General features: G+C 55.0%; 1 protein-coding gene across 1 annotated transcript in view; it reads left to right on the top strand.

Annotated features, from left to right (window-relative positions):
- The first annotated feature begins 1,811 nt into the window (after positions 1 to 1,811).
- The window catches only part of CREBBP (CREB binding lysine acetyltransferase), a 71,490-nt gene continuing 49,767 nt past the window's right edge, over positions 1,812 to 23,534 (top strand). Inside the window, 13 exon segments of the mRNA XM_075319782.1 lie at positions 1,812 to 1,899; positions 7,439 to 7,493; positions 18,791 to 19,032; positions 19,035 to 19,109; positions 19,112 to 19,132; positions 19,135 to 19,164; positions 19,167 to 19,249; positions 19,252 to 19,359; positions 19,361 to 19,450; positions 19,453 to 19,476; positions 22,651 to 22,827; positions 22,911 to 23,160; positions 23,252 to 23,365. Coding sequence (XP_075175897.1) covers positions 1,812 to 1,899; positions 7,439 to 7,493; positions 18,791 to 19,032; positions 19,035 to 19,109; positions 19,112 to 19,132; positions 19,135 to 19,164; positions 19,167 to 19,249; positions 19,252 to 19,359; positions 19,361 to 19,450; positions 19,453 to 19,476; positions 22,651 to 22,827; positions 22,911 to 23,160; positions 23,252 to 23,365 — 1,357 coding nt within the window.

Raw genomic sequence — 23,534 nt, 5'->3', positions numbered from 1 at the left:
TAGGCCCAAAAAGCCGGGGACTCAATTTATAACCGCCGCCGCCGTAAAAGCGCGGACGGCGGATCCCCGGCGCACCACAAGTCACAGCAGCGCCGCCCGGTCCAGAGGGGGTCGGCGCTGCGTTCCCATACACAAACAATCCCCCAGTAATCTGTAGGGACACTAGCTCCAACGTTGCGGTCCCCGGCGCACTACAACACCCAGCCAGCCCGGAGTGTGTCTGTGCCTGCCGGGGACACAGAGTACCTGTAAGATGCAGGGCCTGTCCCTGATCGTACTCCTGCTCCGTCTCCATCAGGTTCTAATGGGTCTGTGGATGGAGCCCGGCGTCAGAGCTGAGAGGCCGGCAGGATCCCACTTCCACAGAGCCCTACCAGGGGATGTGGAAGGAAAACAGCATGTCAGGCTCCAGCCCTGTACCAGCAATAGGTACCTCAACCTTACAACACCATCCAGGGGTGAGAAGGGAGCATGCTGGGGACACTATATGTGTCCTCTTTTCTTCCATCCGAAATAGTCAGCAGCTGCTGCTGACTAAAATCTGTGGAGCTATGCATGGAATGTCTGACCTCCTTCGCACACAAAGCTAAAACTGGAGAACCCGTGATACCACGGGGGGGGTATAGCCAGAGGGGGAGGGGCCTTGCACTTTTAATGTAGTGCTTTGTGTGGCCTCCAGAGGGCAGTAGCTATACCCCAATCGTCTGGGTCTCCCAATAGAGCGCTGAAGAAATCAAAATGTCAAATATAAATTAATTTTGTTTTCACACACAAAGATGGATCACTATCTGGCCTATATTCACATGAGGCGTTTTTAAAATGCATAACTAGCCCCAAATGCCAGCACTGCGCGATGCCTCCATCCTTCTCCTCTCACAGCCGCTCTCACAATCTACGCTCCGGGCGTTGCCAAGCGAATATATAAGCGCGGTGGGCGTGTCTCCTCGGTGGGCGTATCCCGACACTCCCTGAAGGCGTGTCTGGCCCCGCCCCTCTCAGTCTACGTGCGCTTCCCCACCCTCTCCGCTCCATTCTGCACAGCTGTACGTGCCCCCCTCTTCTGCCCCCCCTTCTCCCGTACGTGCTGTGCGTCCAGCGTGGCCCCGCCCCTCCTCCCGCCGTCGTAGAGAGGAGGAAAAAAAAAAAGAAAAAAAAAAACTTTTTTTTTTTTTTTTTTTAATTGAGGAATCAACAGCCGCCATCTTGTCGCGGCTCGGTCAGCGCCGGAGATCTCCGGGGCCCCTGCGCGGAACCTAGGGGCGGAGAGGGCTGCCAGCCGGCACAGCGGGGACTCCGGAGGCGCTCGGGGGGCAGCTCCTTCTCCCCCCGGAGGAGGCGACTCTCATTTTTTTTTTTTTCTCCGTCCGTTTTGGTGGCGGTCGCTTCATTGTTTTCCCTCCCCTCCCGGAGGAGGAGGAGGAAGCGGAGCGCACGGTTGCGTGGGCGGGCGGAGAGCACCGAGCAGGGGGAGGGAGCTGGGACCGAGGCCTGACGCAACCTCCCCAGAGCGCGGCCTAGGCCGGCACCCGGCACTGGTGGGGCCGCAGCCCCCGGTGTTTGTCGCCCCCCGCTCGGGGTGAGGTGTGGGGGAGTCACCGGCAGGGGGCGCTGCAGCTTGTGGGCGCAGTGATTTGTGGGGCGGCTCGGGGGGCTGAGTCCGGGCCCCCCCGCGGGATGCGGGACTCGGGGGGCTGCTGAGGGTGGTGGCAGCAGCGGCGGCGGCCGGGACCCCTCCTCCTCCCCGAGCACTGCTCCTCCTCCGGGGAGGGAGCCTTGTCTGCCTTCGGTGACCGATCAGAGAAGGGGAGAAGATGGCCGAGAACCTGCTGGACGGGCCGCCCAACCGGAAGAGACCCAAACTCAGCTCGCCGGGCTTCTCCGCCAGCGCGGACAGCACAGGTAGGAGAGGCCGCGGCGCCGACACTGACTAGGCCGGGATGGGAGGAGCGCAGGCCGGGAGGAGCGCAGGCCGGGAGAGTGCGGCCGGGAGCGGGGAGAGGACGGCGGGAGGCCGGGGCTGGCTGCAGGTTACATGGGGCTGGCTGCGGGTTACATGGGGCTGGCTGCAGGTTACATGGGGCTGGCTGCAGGTTACATGGGGCTGGCTGCAGGTTACATGGGGCTGGCTGCAGGTTACATGGGGCTGGCTGCAGGTTACATGGGGCTGGCTGCAGGTTACATGGGGCTGGCTGCAGGTTACATGGGGCTGGCTGCAGGTTACATGGGGCTGGCTGCAGGTTACATGGGGCTGGCTGCGGGTTACATGGGGCTGGCTGCGGGTTACATGGGGCTGGCTGCGGGTTACATGGGGCTGGCTGCGGGTTACATGGGGCTGGCTGCGGGTTACATGGGGCTGGCTGCGGGTTACATGGGGCTGGCTGCGGGTTACATGGGGCTGGCTGCGGGTTACATGGGGCTGGCTGCGGGTTACATGGGGCTGGCTGCGGGTTACATGGGGCTGGCTGCGGGTTACACGGGGCTGGCTGCGGGTTACACGGGGCTGGCTGCGGGTTACACGGGGCTGGCTGCGGGTTACACGGGGCTGGCTGCGGGTTACACGGGGCTGGCTGCGGGTTACACGGGGCTGGCTGCGGGTTACACGGGGCTGGCTGCGGGTTACACGTTACATGGGGCTGGCTGCGGGTTACACGTTACATGGGGCTGGCTGCGGGTTACACGTTACATGGGGCTGGCTGCGGGTTACACGTTACATGGGGCTGGCTGCGGGTTACACGTTACATGGGGCTGGCTGCAGGTTACACGTTACATGGGGCTGGCTGCGGGTTACATGGGGCTGGCTGCGGGTTACATGGGGCTGGCTGCGGGTTACATGGGGCTGGCTGCGGGTTACATGGGGCTGGCTGCGGGTTACATGGGGCTGGCTGCGGGTTACATGGGGCTGGCTGCGGGTTACATGGGGCTGGCTGCGGGTTACATGGGGCTGGCTGCGGGTTACATGGGGCTGGCTGCGGGTTACATGGGGCTGGCTGCGGGTTACGGGTTACGTGGGGCCGGCTGCGGGTTACACGTTACGTGGGGTTGCCTAAAGATTACATTGGGCTGCCCGCGGATTGCACGTTACATGGGGCTGTCTGCAGGTTGCCTGGGGCTGCCCGCGGGTCGCAGATTGCATTTTGTGCATCAGACCGTTAAAGTCTATATTTGCTAAAAGTGGCTGAAGCCTGAGACCTCGTTCCTCCAGTTTCATCGTCCGTTCTTCACTGATCCATTATCCGAGAGTCGATGGATGAACCGGTTCAGTGTATAACATAACGGATGGAAACCGGGTGAGCAGAGAGCACGGGCTGTTCCTGAGGCCGCTTTCACACATCACTTTTTTGCCGTCAGTCACAATCCATTTTCTCGACAGATCAATGGATGAGTTTTTTGACGGATCCAACTAGCTGAGGACTAAATAATAATATAATTGGAGCATGCTCAGTTTAAAAAAAACGGAGTCCGTTGCCAGATTCTGTCATTTGACGGATTACGATGGATCCTGCGCCCATCGGCTTCCATTCTACCCAGCAACGGACGGCGACAAATCCGTCACTGTTTTTTTTCAATGTAGACAAAAAAAGTTACTTTGTCCGTCATCTCCATCCGACGGACAACGTTCGACAGATCCATCGAGCGACAGATGAAACGTGAGGCAATCTGTCGCAATCTGTTACTAATACAAGTTGATGAGAAAAAAAACGGATCCAGCAGCAACAGTCGCCAGATCCGTTTTTTCAAAATTCGACACATTGTGACTGACGGCAAGAAACTGATGTGTGAAAGGGGCCTAATGGATGCAAAAATGTAAACAGATGTGAGCCTTATTAGGGGATGTCACAAACCCGGAGACACATACAAGTAATAAATCGGCGCACTCTGCCGGTTCTGACCACGTCCATGTGACCGCTGCAGCCAATCGCTGGCTTCAGTAATCTGGTGCCAACCGTACAACTCGTTCTTGTCTGCTGTGATCAGGTGCAAATGGTTGTAACATCATCACTTCCTGAAAATTCAAAGACGTTTCCCCCTCTGCAGTGACCGTCTCTCTCCTTCAGGTGGTGGTGCTACGGCCGTCCCCCCTCCCCTCCCCCTCAGGTGGTGGTGCTACGGCCGTCCCCCCTCCCCTCCCCCTCAGGTGGTGGCGCGGCGGCCGTCTCCCCTCCCCCTCAGGTGGTGGCGCGGCGGCCGTCTCCCCTTCCCCTCAGGTTGTGGCGCGGCGGCCGTCCCGTCCCCCCCTCCCCTTCCCCTCAGGTTGTGGCGCGGCGGCCGTCCCGTCCCCCCCCTCCCCTTCCCCTCAGGTTGTGGCGCGGCAGCCGTCCCGTCCCCCCCCTCCCCTTCCCCTCAGGTGGTGGTGCGGCGGCCGTCCCGTCCCCCCCTCCCCTTCCCCTCAGGTGGTGGCGCGGCGGCCGTCCCCCCCTCCCCTTCCCCTCAGGTGGTGGCGCGGCGGCCGTCCCCCCCTCCCCTTCCCCTCAGGTGGTGGCGCGGCGGCCGTCCCCCCCCCTCCCCTTCCCCTCAGGTGGTGGCGCGGCGGCCGTCCCGTCCCCCCCCTCCCCTTCCCCTCAGGTGGTGGCGCGGCGGCCGTCCCCCCTCCCCTTCCCCTCAGGTGGTGGCACGGCGGTCCCATCACTGTCGTCCAGAAATCTTCTATTCAGATAATCATGGGATATTTGGGGATTCCCCTCAGTTGCTAATTGGTCAGTTCAGAGGGCACTGGATTCGATGGGATCTGCTGCAGACCTTCGGGTGGACTCACACAGCAGGATTGTGTCTCCATTTCCGTTGCATACATCTGAATGTGGATGTATTCACGGGGAGTGCATGAATTTCTAATAGTTCCTTCTGGATATAGAGGGCAGTGTCAGAAATGCAAGAAATAAATCTGTAGCTTGTGGACAGGAGTGGGCACGTCCTCACAGAGCGGGGGCTGCTGGTTAGTGGTGGCCACTATTGTCCAGTTTGGGGTGTAGTTGGTAGACATTTGTGGCTTATAAAGTGTAGGGTGACATAAGGGGAATTTTTTTTTTTTTTGCTGGTAATTTTCACTTTTTCTGCATTAAAAAAGATGAAAATCCACAAAACGTGACGCTCTACAGATTAAAGGGAACCGGTCACCACTATTTTGGCGTATAAGCTGCGGCCACCACTGGGCTCTTATATACGGCATTCTAACACGTTGTATATAAGGAGCCCAGGCCGGGGGTATAACATAAAAAACACTTTATAATACTTGCTTAACGGTCGCGCAGTGGGCCTTATGGACGTCTCCGTTGTCCGTGCCGGCGCCGCCTCTTTTAACCATCTTTGTCTTCCTTCTTCTCTAGCCACGATGCGTGACGGGTCCGACGTCATCCACACTCGCCGTCATTCAGGTCCTGAGCAGGGGGAGATCAAAGTATTGTAGTGCGCCTGCGCAGGACCGGCGAGTGTATGACGTAGACGCATCATGCACCCAGGCTTCAGAAGGAGGAAGAAGATGGCCAAAAGAGGAGGCGCCGGCACTGGACAACAGAGATTAGGCCCACCGAGCGACCGTTAGGTGAGTATTATAAAGTGTTTTTTTATGTTATACCCCCGGCCTGGGCTCTTCTATACAGCATGTTAGAATGCTGTATATAAGAGCCCGGTGGTGGCCGCAGCTTATAGGCCAAAAAAGTGGTGACTGGTTCCCTTTAAGGCAAATTTTCGTATGTGTGGATATCGTACGCTCTCTTCTGTACTCCCTTCGTCCCGCTGTGGATTTTATCTGCACAGATTTGCCGGTGGACTATGCGCCATTCCTTTCCTGTGTGCAGCTAACGGGAGCCGAGCTGCAGTGCCCGAGAACGACCCCAACACAGTGCACGAAGCGGAAAGCAGACCCCCGGGACAACCATCAATCTAATACGGATTACAGAGCCTACGGATGGCTCTCATAATCTTGGAGAGCCTCTCTAGGGCTCTTCTTGCCCCTCAGGTGGTGACGCGGCGTTCGTCCCTCCCTCCCCATCAGGTGGTGGCGTGGTGTTCATCCCCCCCCCCTCCCCCTCAGGTGGTGGCACGGCATCCCCCCCCCCCCTCCCCCTCAGGTGGTGGCACGGCATCCCCCCCCCCTCCCCCTCAGGTGGTGGCACGGCTGTCGACCCCCCCCCCCCCCCCTCCTCAGGTGATGGCACGACTTTTGACCCCCCCCCTCTCCCCCTCAGGTGGTGGCGCAGTGTTGGGCACCCCCCCCCCCCCCCCCCCCTTCCCCCTTAGGTGGTGGTGGCACAGCATTCGACCCCTCCCCCTCAGGTGGTGGCGCGGCGTTTGTCTCCCCCCCCTCCCCCCTCTCAGGTGGTGGTACGGCGCTCCTCTCCCCCTGAGGTGGAGGTGCGGCGTTCGTTAACCCCCCCCTCCCGCCCCTCAGGTGGTGGCATAATGGCAGTCTCCCCCCCCCCCCCCTCTTTCCCTCCCTCTCAGGTGTTGGCATGGCGGCCCTCCTCCTTGGGTGGTGGGGCGGCATGGTGGCTGTCTTCCCCACCCCCTCAGGTGGCGGTCCGGCGGCAGTCACCCCCCCCCCCCCCCCCCCTCAGGTAGTAGCGCGGTGGCCATCTCCCCCCCTCCCTTCCCCCTTCCCCCTCCTCTCAGGGGGTGGTGCGACGCCCATCTCCTATCCCCGACCCCCTCAGGTGTTGGAGCGGCAGGTCTCCAGTGGCCACGTCAGTAGTCCATGGCACAAACGCTGTGGCCCCGTTATGTTCAGGAGCGCCGGAAACGTTGTAGGTCGGAGGAGGTTTGCAGGGCTCTGGTCTGGCAATCACTGATTATAGTCATGTCTGTTGGACAGTCTTTGCTCCTTTCTGGTGTGACTGCGCTGATGAGTGCATTATGGGTATGTGGGATGTAGCGTGCTTCAGTGTATGGCGGTGGTGTTACTATATGGCACTGACTTGGGCTCATAACCTAAGAGCTGCAGATCGCGCCATATTTTACACCAGGCAATAACTGCATACCGAAAATCAAAAGGAACCGTAATGATGCGTATTTCTATAGCGCCCGTGTGTACGACTCATCTGAATAGTGGTATACGCGGTCCCCTCTGTCATATCCCGCACATATTAGTGTGCACTATATGGCAGCATGTGATATGGAGCCGCGGCAGCTCCTGAGTGCACAGAGCCTGTACGGATCCCCATGCACGAGGCTGCAGAGATCAGACCTGATCTGCAGTTTGGGATGGTTTATTACACAGATGGGGGGATCCCGCAGGTCATTGGGGGGTATTTTAGGGGCCAATGCCGGATCATACAATGAAGAGAACCTCTGTTTTATTCCCCACTATATGAGTGCGGAATAGAGATGAGAAAATCGATTCCGAGGACCCGCGGTCTCGTCCGTTGTCCCCGCGAACCGCATCCTATCTGCTATTTTTTTTTTTTATTTTATTTTTTTATTTATTATTATTTTTTTTTTTTTTTAGGTTCGGCGTACCTTTTGAGCCTACAAATCATTTTCCCCAGCGCTCTTTCGGTTAGGTAGAAGACGATTTGCAGGGTTTAATGATGTGATCAGGGTCTGCAGATCTATTTGCTCATCCCTAAAGCTGTGAACATCTTTACATTCATGTCCACATTCTGCCGCTCCTCTGATATTCCTCCTGGAAATGGACTGATGCATTGCTATGTCCATCAAATTAGAGGTGAGCAAAAAGATTTGCAGATCCCCGGAACAGTGTCACATCAATACACCGTGGTACTCCGCTGTGGGTAGGGTCCTGCGAACTTCCTCAGGAGGCCTTGTATATGCCAGAGGTGCCCAGAAAGCCACCGTTGATGGGAGGCGGACCAGGGCCCTGCCATATGTGAGTACTGACTATGATGCTGGACCAGGGTCCTTTATAATTGGAGTACTGACTATGATGCTGGACCAGGGTCCTGTATAATTGGAGTACTGACTATGATGCTGGACCAGGGTTCTGTATAATTGGAGTACTGACTATGATGCTGGACCAGGGTTCTGTATAATTGGAGTACTGACTATGATGCTGGAGCAGGGTCCTGTATAATTGGAGTACTGACTATGATGCTGGACCAGGGTCCTGTATAATTGGAGTACTGACTATGATGCAGGACCAGGGTCCTTTATAATTGGAGTACTGACTATGATGCTGGACCAGGGTCCTGTATAATTGGAGTACTGACTATGATGCTGGACCAGGGTTCTGTATAATTGGAGTACTGACTATGATGCTGGACCAGGGTTCTGTATAATTGGAGTACTGACTATGATGCTGGACCGGGGTCCTTTATAATTGGAGTACTGACTATGATGCTGGACCAGGGTCCTTTATAATTGGAGTACTGACTATGATGCAGGACCAGGGTCCTGTATAATTGGAGTACTGACTATGATGCAGGACCAGGGTCCTTTATAATTGGAGTACTGACTATGATGCTGGACCAGGGTTCTGTATAATTGGAGTACTGACTATGATGCTGGACCGGGGTCCTGTATAATTGGAGTACTGACTATGATGCTGGACCAGGGTCCTTTATAATTGGAGTACTGACTATGATGCAGGACCAGGGTCCTGTATAATTGGAGTACTGACTATGATGCAGGACCAGGGTCCTTTATAATTGGAGTACTGACTATGATGCTGGACCAGGGTTCTGTATAATTGGAGTACTGACTATGATGCTGGACCAGGGTCCTGTATAATTGGAGTACTGACTATAATGCTGGACCAGGGTCCTGTATAATTGGAGTACTGACTATGATGCAGGACCAGGGTTCTGTATAATTGGAGTACTGACTATGATGCTGGACCAGGGTCCTGTATAATTGGAGTACTGACTATGATGCTGGACCAGGGTTCTGTATAATTGGAGCACTGACTATGATGCTGGACCAGGGTCCTGTATAATTGGAGTACTGACTATGATGCTGGACCAGGGTTCTGTATAATTGGAGTACTGACTATAATGCTGGACCAGGGTCCTGTATAATTGGAGTACTGACTATGATGCAGGACCAGGGTCCTTTATAGTTGGAGTACTGACTATAATGCTGGACCAGGGTCCTGTATAATTGGAGTACTGACTATAATGCTGGACCAGGGTGCTGTATAATTGGAGTACTGACTATGATGCAGGACCAGGGTCCTGTATAATTGGAGTACTGACTATGATGCTGGACCAGGGTCCTGTATAATTGGAGTACTGACTATGATGCAGGACCAGGGTTCTGTATAATTGGAGTACTGACTATGATGCTGGACCAGGGTCCTGTATAATTGGAGTACTGACTATGATGCAGGACCAGGGTCCTTTATAATTGGAGTACTGACTATGATGCAGGACCAGGGTCCTTTATAATTGGAGTACTGACTATAATGCTGGACCAGGGTGCTGTATAATTGGAGTACTGACTATAATGCTGGACCAGGGTTCTGTATAATTGGAGTGCTGACTATGATGCTGGACCAGGGTCCTGTATAATTGGAGTACTGACTATGATGCAGGACCAGGGTCCTTTATAATTGGAGTACTGACTATAATGCTGGACCAGGGTTCTGTATAATTGGAGTACTGACTATAATGCTGGACCAGGGTTCTGTATAATTGGAGTACTGACTATAATGCTGGACCAGGGTCCTTTATAATTGGAGTACTGACTATGATGCTGGACCAGGGTTCTGTATAATTGGAGTACTGACTATGATGCTGGACCAGGGTCCTGTATAATTGGAGTACTGACTATAATGCTGGACCAGGGTCCTGTATAATTGGAGTACTGACTATGATGCAGGACCAGGGTTCTGTATAATTGGAGTACTGACTATGATGCTGGACCAGGGTCCTGTATAATTGGAGTACTGACTATGATGCTGGACCAGGGTCCTGTATAATTGGAGTACTGACTATGATGCTGGACCAGGGTGCTGTATAATTGGAGTACTGACTATGATGCTGGACCAGGGTGCTGTATAATTGGAGTACTGACTATGATGCTGGACCAGGGTCCTGTATAATTGGAGTACTGACTATGAGGCTGGACCAGGGTGCTGTATAATTGGAGTACTGACTATGATGCTGGACCAGGGTCCTGTATAATTGGAGTACTGACTATGATGCAGGACCAGGGTTCTGTATAATTGGAGTACTGACTATGATGCTGGACCAGGGTGCTGTATAATTGGAGTACTGACTATGATGCTGGACCAGGGTGCTGTATAATTGGAGTACTGACTATGATGCTGGACCAGGGTCCTGTATAATTGGAGTACTGACTATGATGCTGGACCAGGGTTCTGTATAATTGGAGTACTGACTATGATGCAGGACCAGGGTCCTGTATAATTGGAGTACTGACTATGATGCTGGACCAGGGTCCTGTAAATCTTTTCGCTCCGCTCTAGTTCCAGCATGTGATCAGTACTGAGCCGCCTTTTTGACAGCAAATGGCATTTCCAGGAGGAATAATAGAGGGACAAACTTCTACGAAAAGATCCCCCAGAGTTATTTAATGAGGCAATATAAGGAAAGCATAATACGGACATGTCGGGAGGGCGGAGGGGCTTTGACGATCATGGCTTCTCCTCGCGGCAGTCGGGGGTTTTCTTGACGTTCTTCCAATCAGAGACCAGTAACGTGGTGGTCTTTGTTGCAGAGTGATGCGCTCGCCGGAGCCGAGTGCCGGGTTCCTGGCCGTCCCTCCGCTTGTCCTGACCACACTTCCTCAAGCGGCGCGCTCTGATTTCAGTGGTCGGGCTGATAACGGTCCTTCGAGTTCCCCCTCCAGAGCCGCGAATGATTCTCACAATTAGATTCATCCTCTGAGCTGACAAATTAGTGCTGCCGAAAAGCATCACCCCCATCGTGGAGAGGGAAGACTTCTAACATGGTTTCTTTTTGCCTTTTTTTGTTTGCTGCCTGCATGTCTTCAGCTGTTGCAGAACTATAACTCCCAGCATGCCCCGACCATTGCAGCCTTGTACCAGGATCTTCCAATATGTGCCAGCAGTGATGCCAACATGTGTGGTGTCACCTGTTGCTAAGCAACAGCTCAAACTTGTCTGTGCCGCGCTTAGCAACCATTGCTGGTTCTTTTTTTTTTTTAATTTTTTTTTTTTCCTCCATTTTAGTAAAAGTTGGGAAAAGCATAAGGGGTTGTCCAGCGGGTAAAGGCTCAGAGTGGACTGTTTAGAAAAGATGGCAATACTCATACAGGGAAAGGCTGCCGCGGGTAGACCCAGTGCCCCATGCACCGCTGGTCAGAAGGCGCGGGGGCCGCTGCAGACCAGAGCCATTACTATAACAGTCTAGATGTGAAGCTATGCGCCCTCAGGCCTTGGCACCGGCGGTCGTGTGTGCCTGGCATGAACCTTTTTGTGTACTAAAGCCTGTAAATACATTTACCTTACAGAGGAGATTCTGCCAAGTGCTGGATGTCATCGGCGGCTTCACACTTTCGTCTTTCTTTTTCATCCTCCTGGCATGGGCCGTGATCAGAGACGCGGGCTTGTTACCCCTGCCGGTTGCCAGTGGGCTGCGGCGTATTTGGCTGTATCTGAAATAAACCAGCTCTTCCCGGCATGAAGACGTGTGTTCTCCGCAGCATAACGCTTTTCTTCAATGTTATGCCGTTCCTCCGTTACTCCTCCTGTTCAAAGTCACACTCGCTTGTGTATAGGGGCGCGTCCCTCACGGTCAGCCTTGATTGGACCGGGGGGGGACAAATACGCCTCCAGCTGTCAAACTTATTCACACTTTTCCAGGCAGAGTAACAGAGGAGCAGCACAATATAGAATTGAATGTCGGGAATGCAAGTATGTATTAAATTGGACCGGTCCTCCTTACAATATATTGATGTCAGCCCACCCCTGTACACATTCGGTGGTAGTCGGTCCTGCTAAAATCTGCCGTCATCAGTCTTATGGTCTCAGCAAAAAGTTAAAGGCAGAGCCTGACAGACCCCATTGACTTCAATGGGGTCTGTCGAGGTTGTAATATATTTGACGGCAAATGCTGCAGACTTTCTTGCTGTCGGAAACGCTGGACGAACCCCATTAATGCATCGGACCCCCGTAAGTTATCACCTATCCTATTAATATCGGGTAACTGGAGATTTTCGGTGCCCATTCTCATATAAATGATTGTGTCGTCAGGAGGGAAAGAGGTTGGGAATGCATGATTTCAACATACCTGGTTTTTTAAGGGGTGGTTCACCCCAATTTCATTACTGGCCTCAATGATATAATGTTGAGAAACAAGGCTTCTCTCAAATACCTTGTGTTGGCAATAGTGCCTGTGAGCGGTGCTATTGCGGTCATCAGAGGTCATGGAGCCTGGGGGTCCCACGATGGGGATGAGAGGTCCGCAATAGTGCCGCTCACATTTGCCAACACAAGGTATTTGAGAGAAGCTTGGTTTCTCAACGTTATATCAGTGTGGCTTGGAAAACTTAAGTAGTGAACTACCTCTTTAAGGAGATGAGATGCCACCAGAGATCTCTTGCAGTAGCTCGCTCCCAGAACACATTTTTGCTTGGCTGATCCCAGTGTATTTAGGTTCTCGGGAGGGAGAGCAGTTGCCCACAGCTATTTGTATGGCCAGCGTGCAGTTGTATTTACGATGCCTTTCCTTGGGTCTGGCCTTATAAAACTTGCTGGAAGAGAGTGGGACGGTGCATGGGGAAAGAGAACGGTGGGGGAAGAGCATGGGGCGGAACAGCACTGGGGAAAAGGGTGGGGGCGGTGCGTGGGGAAAGATTGGGGGAGAGAGACCGGGGCGGGTCGAGGGGGTAACGAGAGTGGGGCAGCGCAGGGGGAAAAAGAAAGATAGATTGGGGGAAAGAGCAGGGCGGCGCATGGGGATAGAGCGGGCGTGGAGAGAGCGGGGTGGTGCGTGGGGGAAAAAGATTGGGGGAAAGAGCGGGGCGGTGCAGCAGAGGTAACTAGAGTGGGGCGACGCATGGGGAAAGAGAGCAAGGGCGGCACGTGGCGAAAAAGAGCGGGGCGACGCGTGGGGAAAGAGACCAGGGTGGAGAGTAGGGATAGATTAGGGGAGAAAGCGAGCAAGGGCGGTGCGTGGGGATAGATTGGGAGGGGAGCGGGGCGGCGCATAGGGAAAGATCAGGGGGAGAGAGACATGGGTGATGCGTGGGGAGTGAGAGCGGGGTGGCGTGTGGAGAAAGATCGGGGAAAGAGAGCAAGGGTAGTGTGTGGGAAAGAGCAGGGCGGCTTGTGGAGAAAGATCGGGGATAAAGAGCGGGACGCGCGTGGGGAAAGATCGGGGGAAAAAGAGTGGGGTGGTGCTTGGGGAAAAATCGGGGGGAAAGAGCATGGCGGCATGTGGGGAAAGATCGGGGGAAAGAGAGTGGGGTGGTGCTTGGGGAAAAATCGGGGGGAAAGAGCATGGCTGCATGTGGGGAAAGATCGGGGGAAAGAGTGGGGTGGTGCTTGGGGAAAAATCGGGGGGAAAGAGCATGGCGGCGCGTGGGGAAAGATCGGGGGAAAGAGAGTGGGGTGGTGCTTGGGGAAAAATCGGGGGGAAAGAGCATGGCGGCATGTGGGGAAAGATCGGGGGAAAGAGAGTGGGGTGGTGCTTGGGGAAAAATCGGGGGGAAAGAGCATGGCGGCATGTGGAGAAAGATTTGGGGGAAGGAGAGCGGGGCGGTGCGTGGGGAAAATTGGGGGGAAGGAGAGCGGGGCGGCGCGTGGGGAAAGATTGGGGGGAAGGAGAGCGGGGCGGCGCGTGGGGAAAGATTGGGGGGAAGGAGAGCGGGGCGGCGCGTGGTGAAAGATTGGGGGGAAGGAGAGCGGGGCGGCGCGTGGTGAAAGATTGGGGGGAAGGAGAGCGGGGCGGCGCGTGGGGAAAGATTGGGGGGAAGGAGAGCGGGGCGGCGCGTGGGGAAAGATTGGGGGGAAGGAGAGCGGGGCGGCGCGTGGGGAAAGATTGGGGGGAAGGACAGCAGGGCGGCGCATGGGAAAGATTGGGGGGAAGGAGAGCGGGGCGGCGCGTGGGGAAAGATTGGGGGGAAGGAGAGCGGGGCGGCGCGTGGGGAAAGATTGGGGGGAAGGAGAGCGGGGCGGCGCGTGGGGAAAGAGCGGGGCATGGCAATGCGGAATGGCAATGTGGAAGAGAATGGTGCAGTATTGACCGTGTTGCCCGTCGGCTGCTGCCCCTTTCTGCCCGGCTCCTCGCCCGTCTGCCGGCTCTGCCCATGCGTTCTGTAGTACAGGAGTGCGTGCGTTTCCGTCTCGTATACGGATGCCGGCGTCTGCAGGACGTGCTGAGTGTGGGCATTAGATAAGAAGCCACAGGTCTGGTATCTTCCTTGCCATTTTGTTGATTATTCGCTCGCTCAGGAGGTGTTGAGCTTTTTGTCGTCCTCGATACTTTGCCGCTGTTGCATTTTTTCTGCACAGAACACTGGAGACGACTCCAGCTCTTCTCGCTGCCGAGGAGTGTACAGGGAGCGGGGCTTGTACAGCGATCGTGCCTTATCCCTAATTCACCTTTGGATGTTTCCTGAGGTCATCATGTCTGGTTCCTTCAAGAACCAATGAATTAATGGCAGCTCAGGAAGTGAGGAGATACACTACACCCTGAGCCTTTGTGGTAACTTGTAACTTTCCCTTTTTTTCTTCTCTCTGCCCTCCTCTCTGAGGATCATGGTGAAATGCTGACTTTAATGTGTGGCCTTCATGAGATCCGGACTTGTGTTCCTCGGCCCATGTACCGTAGATCAGATTTTGCATCGGGTTTACGATGATTTTGCAAGAAGTTGTAATTTTGGTAACGTTTTCCAGACTCGTCCCCCTGCGTCTTGTGAATGGCTGCAAACTGGGAATGATGGGAAAGTCCAGCCCTCGTATACAACCCAGTGTTTGGCTCAGTGCTGTGCTATAGGAACAGTCATTTTGTGCTAACCCCTGCTCTCCCTCTGCCAGTGCTATCTATAGGATCGGACCCCCACCAATAACAAGAACAGGAGTCCGCAATCCTCTTCTTCACATAGGCCCTGATTTTGAGATTGATGGGGGTCCCAAGCAGGTAAACCCATACATACACTTATCGACAAGTTTAAAATTGCAAAATGTTTCTACAAGCAAGCAACTTTGCAATTTACTTGGTAGCAAAAAAAGCCTCTCTGGTTTTCCAGAATGGAGGGGTTTTTTTTCTTCTTCTTTTATAGTGTACAGCTTGTTGCCTAGGTTACCACCTCTGCAATCTATCTGAAGCTGTAGAGGTAAATCTGCCGGTTTGGGAGGGAGAGCGCTCATTTCGGATCAGTGCCACAAATCCAAACAGTCAGGCATCAGCTGGAAAGCAATTTTTGGAACAACCCTTTTAATCAAAAGATGTCGTCATAGACCCAAGAAACAGCAGCCAAACAGCAAGGCTTCTGTTGATGGAGGAGATAGCCAATGGCCACCTTGTGCATGGCCAACTCTATCCATTAGGAGCACGTGCAGGCTCGGCCCGGCCCAGCGTGCAGGCTCGGCCCGGCCCAGCGTGCAGGCTCGGCCCGGCCCAGCGTGCAGGCTCGGCCCGGCCCAGCGTGCAGGCTCGGCCCGGCCCAGCGTGCAGGCTCGGCCCGGCCCAGCGTGCAGGCTCGGCCCGGCCCAGCGTGCAGGCTCGGCCCGGCCCAGCGTGCAGGCTCGGCCCGGCCCAGCGTGCAGGCTCGGCCCGGCCCAGCGTGCAGGCTCGGCCCGGCCCAGCGTGCAGGCTCGGCCCGGCCCAGCGTGCAGGCTCGGCCCGGCCCAGCGTGCAGGCTCGGCCCGGCCCAGCGTGCAGGCTCGGCCCGGCCCAGCGTGCAGGCTCGGCCCGGCCCAGCGTGCAGGCTCGGCCCGGCCCAGCGTGCAGGCTCGGCCCGGCCCAGCGTGCAGGCTCGGCCCGGCCCAGCGTGCAGGCTCGGCCCGGCCCAGCGTGCAGGCTCGGCCCGGCCCAGCGTGCAGGCTCGGCCCGGCCCAGCGTGCAGGCTCGGCCCGGCCCAGCGTGCAGGCTCGGCCCGGCCCAGCGTGCAGGCTCGGCCCGGCCCAGCGTGCAGGCGCATGGAGAGGTTGGGAGTGATAGTTATCACAGATATACGGGGACTGAGTCCATTCTCACCATGTATAACCGCCTCGTTGGGCTGCAGAGTTGGCTCGGGCACGAGGTTCTGCAGCTGCCTTGTGGCCATCACATCGCTGCGAAGACGCCGCCGGCTTAAGTTCTGCAGCTCCCCGTTCCTCCTCCATCATTGTAATGATAGCTTTCCCGTGTGGTCGGGTATCCCCGTGTATTGTGGGATGTCCCGATGTCCTAACCCTTCACTTGCGGTTCTTTCATCCTCGCTCGCTCTTGTGGTTCCTAATCTCTGGGTTTGATTTAGGATTAGGGATGTAGACCGTGCAGCCTGATATTACCATCGACATCCCATTATGGGCGAATAATTTTAATGTACACAGCCCTGCCATTAGTAACCACCGAGGATTACGGAGCCGCTCGGCTGCCAGTAGTGAGATCCAACCAGCTGCAATCCCGCGTGTCCTGAGAACCTGGAGGTGGAGCTAAATTTGTAGAAGTGTTTTGGAGGCCCCTAAACACTGTAGACTGGTGGTCTTGGATGTGAAACCCCAAACTGATCGCTCAAACCATACACTGAATATGGGCTCGTTCGTGGCTGTGCGCTCCCGTGCTGGAGACGAGCAGAGGTGCAATTCCCGTCTTCATAAATGCACTTTTGCAATTTACTGCTTTTTAAAATTTGCAGCCGTTTTTCAGATATTAACACTTTGTTAGCTGCTCGTTACCTAGGAGTCCGACCACCTCTGCTGTCTAGCTTGTAAGCAAGCGCGCTGAAGCTGGCCGGAACTAGGAGGTAACCGCACGCTTCAGAGATCCCGTATGACTTCAGAACAAGAGCTTGTAAGCGCTGCACATGTGCTGTGTAGCAGCTGTGGTCGGTTTCCCAGGCAATGAGTTGTAAACAAGTGAATACTTCAAGAACTGCTGGAAATTTTAGCACACAGTAAATTGCAAAATTGCTCTGTCTGACAACATCCATCTATAAAGGTGGAAATACCCTGTAAGCAATCAACGGGGGTCTCTGGACCCCAGGATACAAAATCCTTGTTAATTCTGCATATTGTTTGTATTGGCTGGGGCCATTACCTGGGTATTGTGTGTTCTGCCGCTGCTCGGTGTCTACCCCCCTTCCCCCATCTGCCGCTGCTCGGGTGTCTACCCCCCTTCCCCCATCTGCCGCTGCTCGGTGTCTACCCCCATCTGCCGCTGCTCGGTGTCTACCCCCCTTCCCCCATCTGCCGCTGCTCGCTGTCTACCCCCCTTCCCCCATCTGCCGCTGCTCGCTGTCTACCCCCCCCTCCCCCATCTGCCGCTGCTCGCTGTCTACCCCCCCTTCCCCCATCTGCCGCTGCTCGCTGTCTACCCCCCTTCCCCCATCTGCCGCTGCTCGCTGTCTACCCCCCTTCCCCCATCTGCCGCTGCTCGCTGTCTACCCCCCTTCCCCCATCTGCCGCTGCTCGCTGTCTACCCCCCTTCCCCCATCTGCCGCTGCTCCGTGTCTACCCCCCTTCCCCCATCTGCCGCTGCTCGCTGTCTACCCCCTTCCCCCATCTGCCGCTGCTCGCTGTCTACCCCCCCTTCCCCCATCTGCCGCTGCTCGCTGTCTACCCCCCTTCCCCCATCTGCCCGCTGCTCGCTCGTCTACCCCCCTTCCCCATCTGCCGCTGCTCGCTGTCTACCCCCCCTTCCCCCATCTGCCGCTGCTCGCTGTCTACCCCCCCTTCCCCCATCTGCCGCTGCTCGCTGTCTACCCCCCTTCCCCCATCTGCCGCTGCTCGCTGTCTACCCCCCTTCCCCATCTGCCGCTGCTCGCTGTCTACCCCCCTTCCCCCATCTGCCGCTGCTCGCTGTCTACCTCCCACCCCGCATCTGCCGCTGCTTCGCTGTCTACCCCCCTTCCCGCATCTGCCGCTGCTCGCTGTCTACCCCCCTTCCCCCATCTGCCGCTGCTCGCTGTCTACCCCCCTTCCCCCATCTGCCGCTGCTCGCTGTCTATCCTCACCCCGCATCAGCCGCTGCTCGCTGTCTACTCGCCCGGCTTGAAGAAACGTCCCATGTAATGCAGGATCCTCGTGCTGGCTTGCTGCCACGTCCTCCGAGCACCAGCCTCTGAGCCACGTGGGGGGAAGGTCTGTATGCTATGATGTCTTCGCAGGCGTCTCGCCCCGGCCGGTCTGGAGCTTGTAATCTGCGTACGATCGTCGTTCCTCCTGATGATTCCCAGATGTGCAGATGTCATGGTTTTTGGGCTTTTGTCCACGGTGGTGGCAGAAAACCACAAACCTAACCGGAAAACCAAGGGGGACGTAAGCATCGAGCACATCATGCAGGTCCTGCCGTCACTCAATGATCGCTGGGGGTCCGACCACCGTTCCTGAGCATGCAAGGGCACACGATGTCTTGGGCTTTGTGCACACTGGTTTTGTTTGAGCCGGTCCACTTCCAAAAAAGAGAAAAACTTTAAGACCCCTTCCTATTTATTTCTACTCTTTTCTCAAAGTTGATGACTTGCGGGCGTTTTGAAGATGATGGCGCAAAAACGAAATCGCCATACCACTAGACAAGTGACCGCAGCCCCCGCACGGAGGGAGGGTGGGTTGGCGGTTTTTGCAGCAGCTCTTATATAGGACTTCCATATTGGGGATGGGTGTCCTGGTACTGACTGGCAGTGGGATTAACCCTTTGTAGAAGGTGGGTATACCCTGGATACGTCGTCACACACATTACTGATGGTTTTTGTTTTTTTCCCTCCCCAGATTTTCTTTCTTCGATTTGGAAAACGACCTCCCAGACGAGCTAATCCCTAACGGAGATCTCAGCCTCCTTAGCGCCGGCGGAGGACTAGGCCAAGATGCAGCTTCCCAGAACAAGCCCCTCTCCGACCTTCTCCGCGGAGGGAATCCAGCATTGGGCGCGGGCATGGGAAGAGGGGGCTCCGGCAGCCCCGTTCAACAAACTATGGGCGGCCAAGGCCAGCAAAACAGCCCAGGCCTCGGCAACCTGGGGGCCTCAACAAGAGCCCTCTCAACCAAGGCCTGTCCGTGACTCCTCCATCTGGATTAAACAAGCCCACCGCTGCACCCCTGGTCCGTCTGTTCCTCCTCGCAGTCTCAGAAGCAGGTTGGCATGGTGGCGGCAGTCCTGCCGCTCAGCAGGCGTCTGCGGGGATCTGCATGAACTCCAACTTTAACCAAGGGCATCAAGCACTGACTGAATAACACCCTCTGCGCACACACTAATGAGCCAAGCCCAGCCGGCACAGGGACAGGTACTGAACGGCTCTCTGGGGCCCGGGAACAGAGGTCGCGGGGCCGGCTTACAGTACCAACTCGCCCACCATGCAAGCCAATCCTGGGAGCGTTCTCACTGAAACCTTAACACAAGGGACGGTGCAGGCGCACACAGGAATGGCGAACCGCCCAGCCCGGGGACCATGGCGAAGGTAGGTGACTGTATATTCTACGTATATCCTCCACAGTAAAGCGGTGTTGTGCTTTTGCAAAACTACAGCTCTCCGCATGCGGCAGTCGCAGCATTTGAGTTGTTTTATATTAAAGGGAAGGTGTCGTTAAAAAAAAATTAAATAACTGAAAAAATATAAAGTATTTAATGTTTTTAAGGTTATGTTTAAATAAAATTATTTGTTTTTAATTGAGAAAAATATAAAAAAAGTAAGCAGCTGTTGAAATCCTACTGTAGAACTAGCTCACATTACAGCTGCAGTAAAAGTGGGCGGAGTCTGCGCTCCTGTGTGTGATGTCACTTCCCCCTTCTAATCTGGGTATTTCCAAAAGGACAAGAGCATGAAGTTTAGGATCACAGTGCGGAGCCATTTTGTTGGTGGCCACAGAGTGATCCTAATATGTCCAAAGTGTCACTAAGGCCAGCTGCATAGTGCTCCACTGTATCCCACGCCGCACTGGATTCCAGTGCCCCCACACTGCCTACTGACTGTTTCCCAATGCCGCATGCACTCACCTCAGACCTGCGCCCTCGGCAGCCCTGTCCTGTCATCGATCACAGTACATAGCAGCGAACAGCGGAGCGCCCAAGGTGAGCACACGCGGGGAGGGTGAGAGAGGGGTCCGCGGCAGAGTACGTGGGGGGGGCACAGCAGGATCAGTTATGCTGCAATCACCATTGCCCGGCGCCGGTGCTCACCCCATCCATCCCGGCAAGTGACAGGGGGAAAGTGCAGCACATGCTCCACAAAGATGGCGCTGATCTCCTCCCTCTGCTGTGATCTGGATAGCCCAGGGGGCGCATCCATTTCACAGCAGACGCCTTCTCTAATGTTAATGTATAGGGGTCAGAGTCCAACCACGGCCTTCTATGCCCAGAGGACTGCCATAAAGGAGGTGAGTAACTGTCGTTACAAACACCGAATCCAAGATGGCCGCCCCCCAGTGCTTCAGTAAAACTAGAATTAAATAAAAACTATATAAACAGTGAATTTAATTTTGTATTAAAAATACTTGATTTCATAATCATTATTATTAATACAAAAATAAAAAAAAGCGACCCCCCTTCCCTTTAAAGGAATTGTCCGTCCATGGACATCCCCCTTTTAATGTGAGCGCTGCTGCGATCCCCCAGCAAAGAGGGGACTTCTCGTGCAGCGGCCACTAGAGGTGAAGTGTGGTATTGCAGGCTGCTATAGAACTCGATGACTTGGATACGAGGATAGATTTGTGAGAGTAATGGCGCCTAAGAGTGACACTGTCCTTGGAGAGGCTTTCCTGCAGCGTCGCCCGTCGAGGTTCAGGCCTCTCGGCTTTGCATTATCTTTGGTTACTAGTTTGGCTTTGAAGTGGTGACTTGTGCGTCCCCTTTCCCGACATCACATGGATGAGATGTCGTTCCGCTCTTCCAGTATTAAGCAAAGATGGCGGCGGGTCTTCTGCCATGTGGATCGCTGCAAGTCGTACATCATACTGCAGCTCTTAGGAGCCCACGTCACGTTTTAGTGGCCATTTACCAGTATAAAAAGTGGAGCAAATTAGATGCCAGTTAAACCGGTCGCCTGGTGTAAGAATCGGTATAAGGGTGCAATAGTTTAGTTCTGTATTAAAGGGGTATTCCAATCTTGCACACAGAACAGGCCGTGAAGGTCTGGGGCACCTCGCAGAATACCGGGGTCCTGATATTAGCTAAGCCCATTTGTTCTCATTTAGGAACACCCCTTTAAGTGCTGGCATACAGTGGGGGGTGATAGGGGCAGATGAGCTGTTCTCTTAGCAGGGCGAAAGGTTGTCATTTTTCGGATCAAGTTTCTGATTGGCTGTTATTGGCGACACGTATGAAACGGGCGTTGTCCACCAAAGGTGAAAAGACGCAATGGTGTTGACCTCGGGTCCTAGGTCACCTTATAACTTGGGGTGTCCCGGTCCCTAGTTCTGGATTGGCTGAACCTGCTAGCATAATTTCCTTGTTCTTTTTGATGGCGGGAGACTTTGCTTCTATGGCCGGGGCCGCACGGGTCTAATGTTGGGTTCCCTGTAATGCATCTGCCCCTTCTGTTAACCCCGTCATAGCAGGTGCAAATGCAATACAGCTCTGCAACACCGGGAGCCTATTGACAACGAGTGCCTTCCGCCTGCAAATCTTTAAAGGGAACCTGTCACCAGTTTTTTCCCTATTAAGCCAAAAATATCCCCTTCTGCAGCTCCTGGGCTGCATTCTAGGAAGGTGCACCTTGTTGCTGGCCCCCCTTTGCAGACCCCTAAAAGAACTTTATAAAATGTTACCTTTTCCTATGCAAATGAGTTTGGATGAGCGGGCTCTAATTCTGGTCCTGCCCCCCCCCCCGCTTCCTCCCCCTCCTGCCGCTGTACGCCGTCCCCTGTCAGGATTTACATGGATGACACCGTCCCCATCTTCGTGCACGCTGCTGAAGTCTCGCGCAGGCGCATTTCGCTGTGCCCCTATCGCGGGGCTGAGCATAAAGTTTCCCTCGCGCGAGCGCCGGTGATGTATTTGCGATTGCGCGAGATTATGGGTGGCGCTGTGTTTGACCTCCCCAGCGTCATCCTCATACCCGCCCATAATCTTGCGCCTGCGCAATTACATCACCGGCGCTCGCGCAAGGGAAAATTTCTGCTCAGTCACGCGATAGGGGCACAGCGAAATGCGCCTGCGCGAGACTCCAGCAGCGTGGGGCAGTGTCATCCATGTAAATCATGACTGGGAACGGCGAACAGCGGCAGGAGGGGGTACAGGAGACGAATTAGAGCCCGCCCATCTGGCCAACCAAACTCATTTGCATAGGAAACGGTAAAATTTTATAAAGTTCTTTTAGGGGTCTGCAAGGGGGGGGCCAGCAACAAGGTGCACCTTCCTAGAATGCAGCCCAGGAGCTGCAGAAGGGGATATTTTTGGTTTAATAAGAAAAAAAAAATGGTGACAGGTTCCCTTTAAATGCATACCTCCGACATACACTGGAAATGTGGTGTTAATGGACCCTTATCCTGCTCTGGCGTGGTAATGCCGCCATCCCCCTGCTCTCCTATAGTACCGCTATGTGGTCTATTGGTCGACGACATCTACGCGGTGACCTCTTCTTGCATTTTTACAGGTTGCACGTTGCGATCGCTTAATGTTTAACCTTCTCCCGTAGATGGGGCTCCAAGGCAACAACGGCCCTTTTGGACAAATGTTCAACCAATCACAGGCGCAGCAAATTCGAGCCCAGGGGGTCAATCCTCAGCTTCCCACCAAGGCGGCCATGGCCAACAGCCTCCCTCCGTTCCCTTCTGATATGAAAAGCTCTCCGGTGGCCAACGTCCCCAACATGGTACGTTTTTATAGCACATGTGATGTCGACATGAATATCGGGTGCACGAGTCTGACTTTCCATTTGCCCTTTTTTATTCGCAGTCTCCTTTGCAAGCGCAAGTTCAGCAAGTTGGCATCGGCGCCACCCCGTCTATGGGAACTGGCCCGACCGCCGACCCGGAGAAGCGGAAACTTATCCAGCAGCAACTGGTGCTCCTGCTGCACGCCCACAAATGTCAGCGACGCGAGCAAACCAACGGCGAGATGCGGGACTGCGCCCTCCCCCACTGCCGCACCATGAAGAACGTGCTGAATCACATGACGCACTGTCAGGCCGGGAAAGCCTGCCAAGGTGAGCGCCGCGCGGTGGACGGGTCGCCGGCACAATCACCGGCTGATGCAGACTTGTATGAAAGTGACAAATTGTTGATTTCTCCCCATAGTTGCCCATTGCGCTTCCTCAAGACAGATCATTTCTCACTGGAAGAACTGTACGCGGCACGATTGTCCGGTGTGCCTGCCTCTGAAGAACGCCAGCGACAAAAGGAACCAGCAGCGTGAGTAGTCTCGTCTCTGCCATGAATTATCTGCATGAAAAAAAAAATTTAACTGCCCCTTCTCAATTCCATTTCTGCCCCAAGTAAAGTCTCCTCCGGGCCAGCGCTGCTCCAGTCGTGTTGGCACCGGCTCTCCTGGGGATCGCGTGACATTGTCATTCAGCGCTTG

Source organism: Anomaloglossus baeobatrachus, chromosome 7 (assembly GCF_048569485.1).
Source record: "Anomaloglossus baeobatrachus isolate aAnoBae1 chromosome 7, aAnoBae1.hap1, whole genome shotgun sequence".
Taxonomy (NCBI): Eukaryota; Metazoa; Chordata; class Amphibia; order Anura; family Aromobatidae; genus Anomaloglossus; species Anomaloglossus baeobatrachus.
This window is presented reverse-complemented; position numbering and strand designations above follow the sequence as displayed.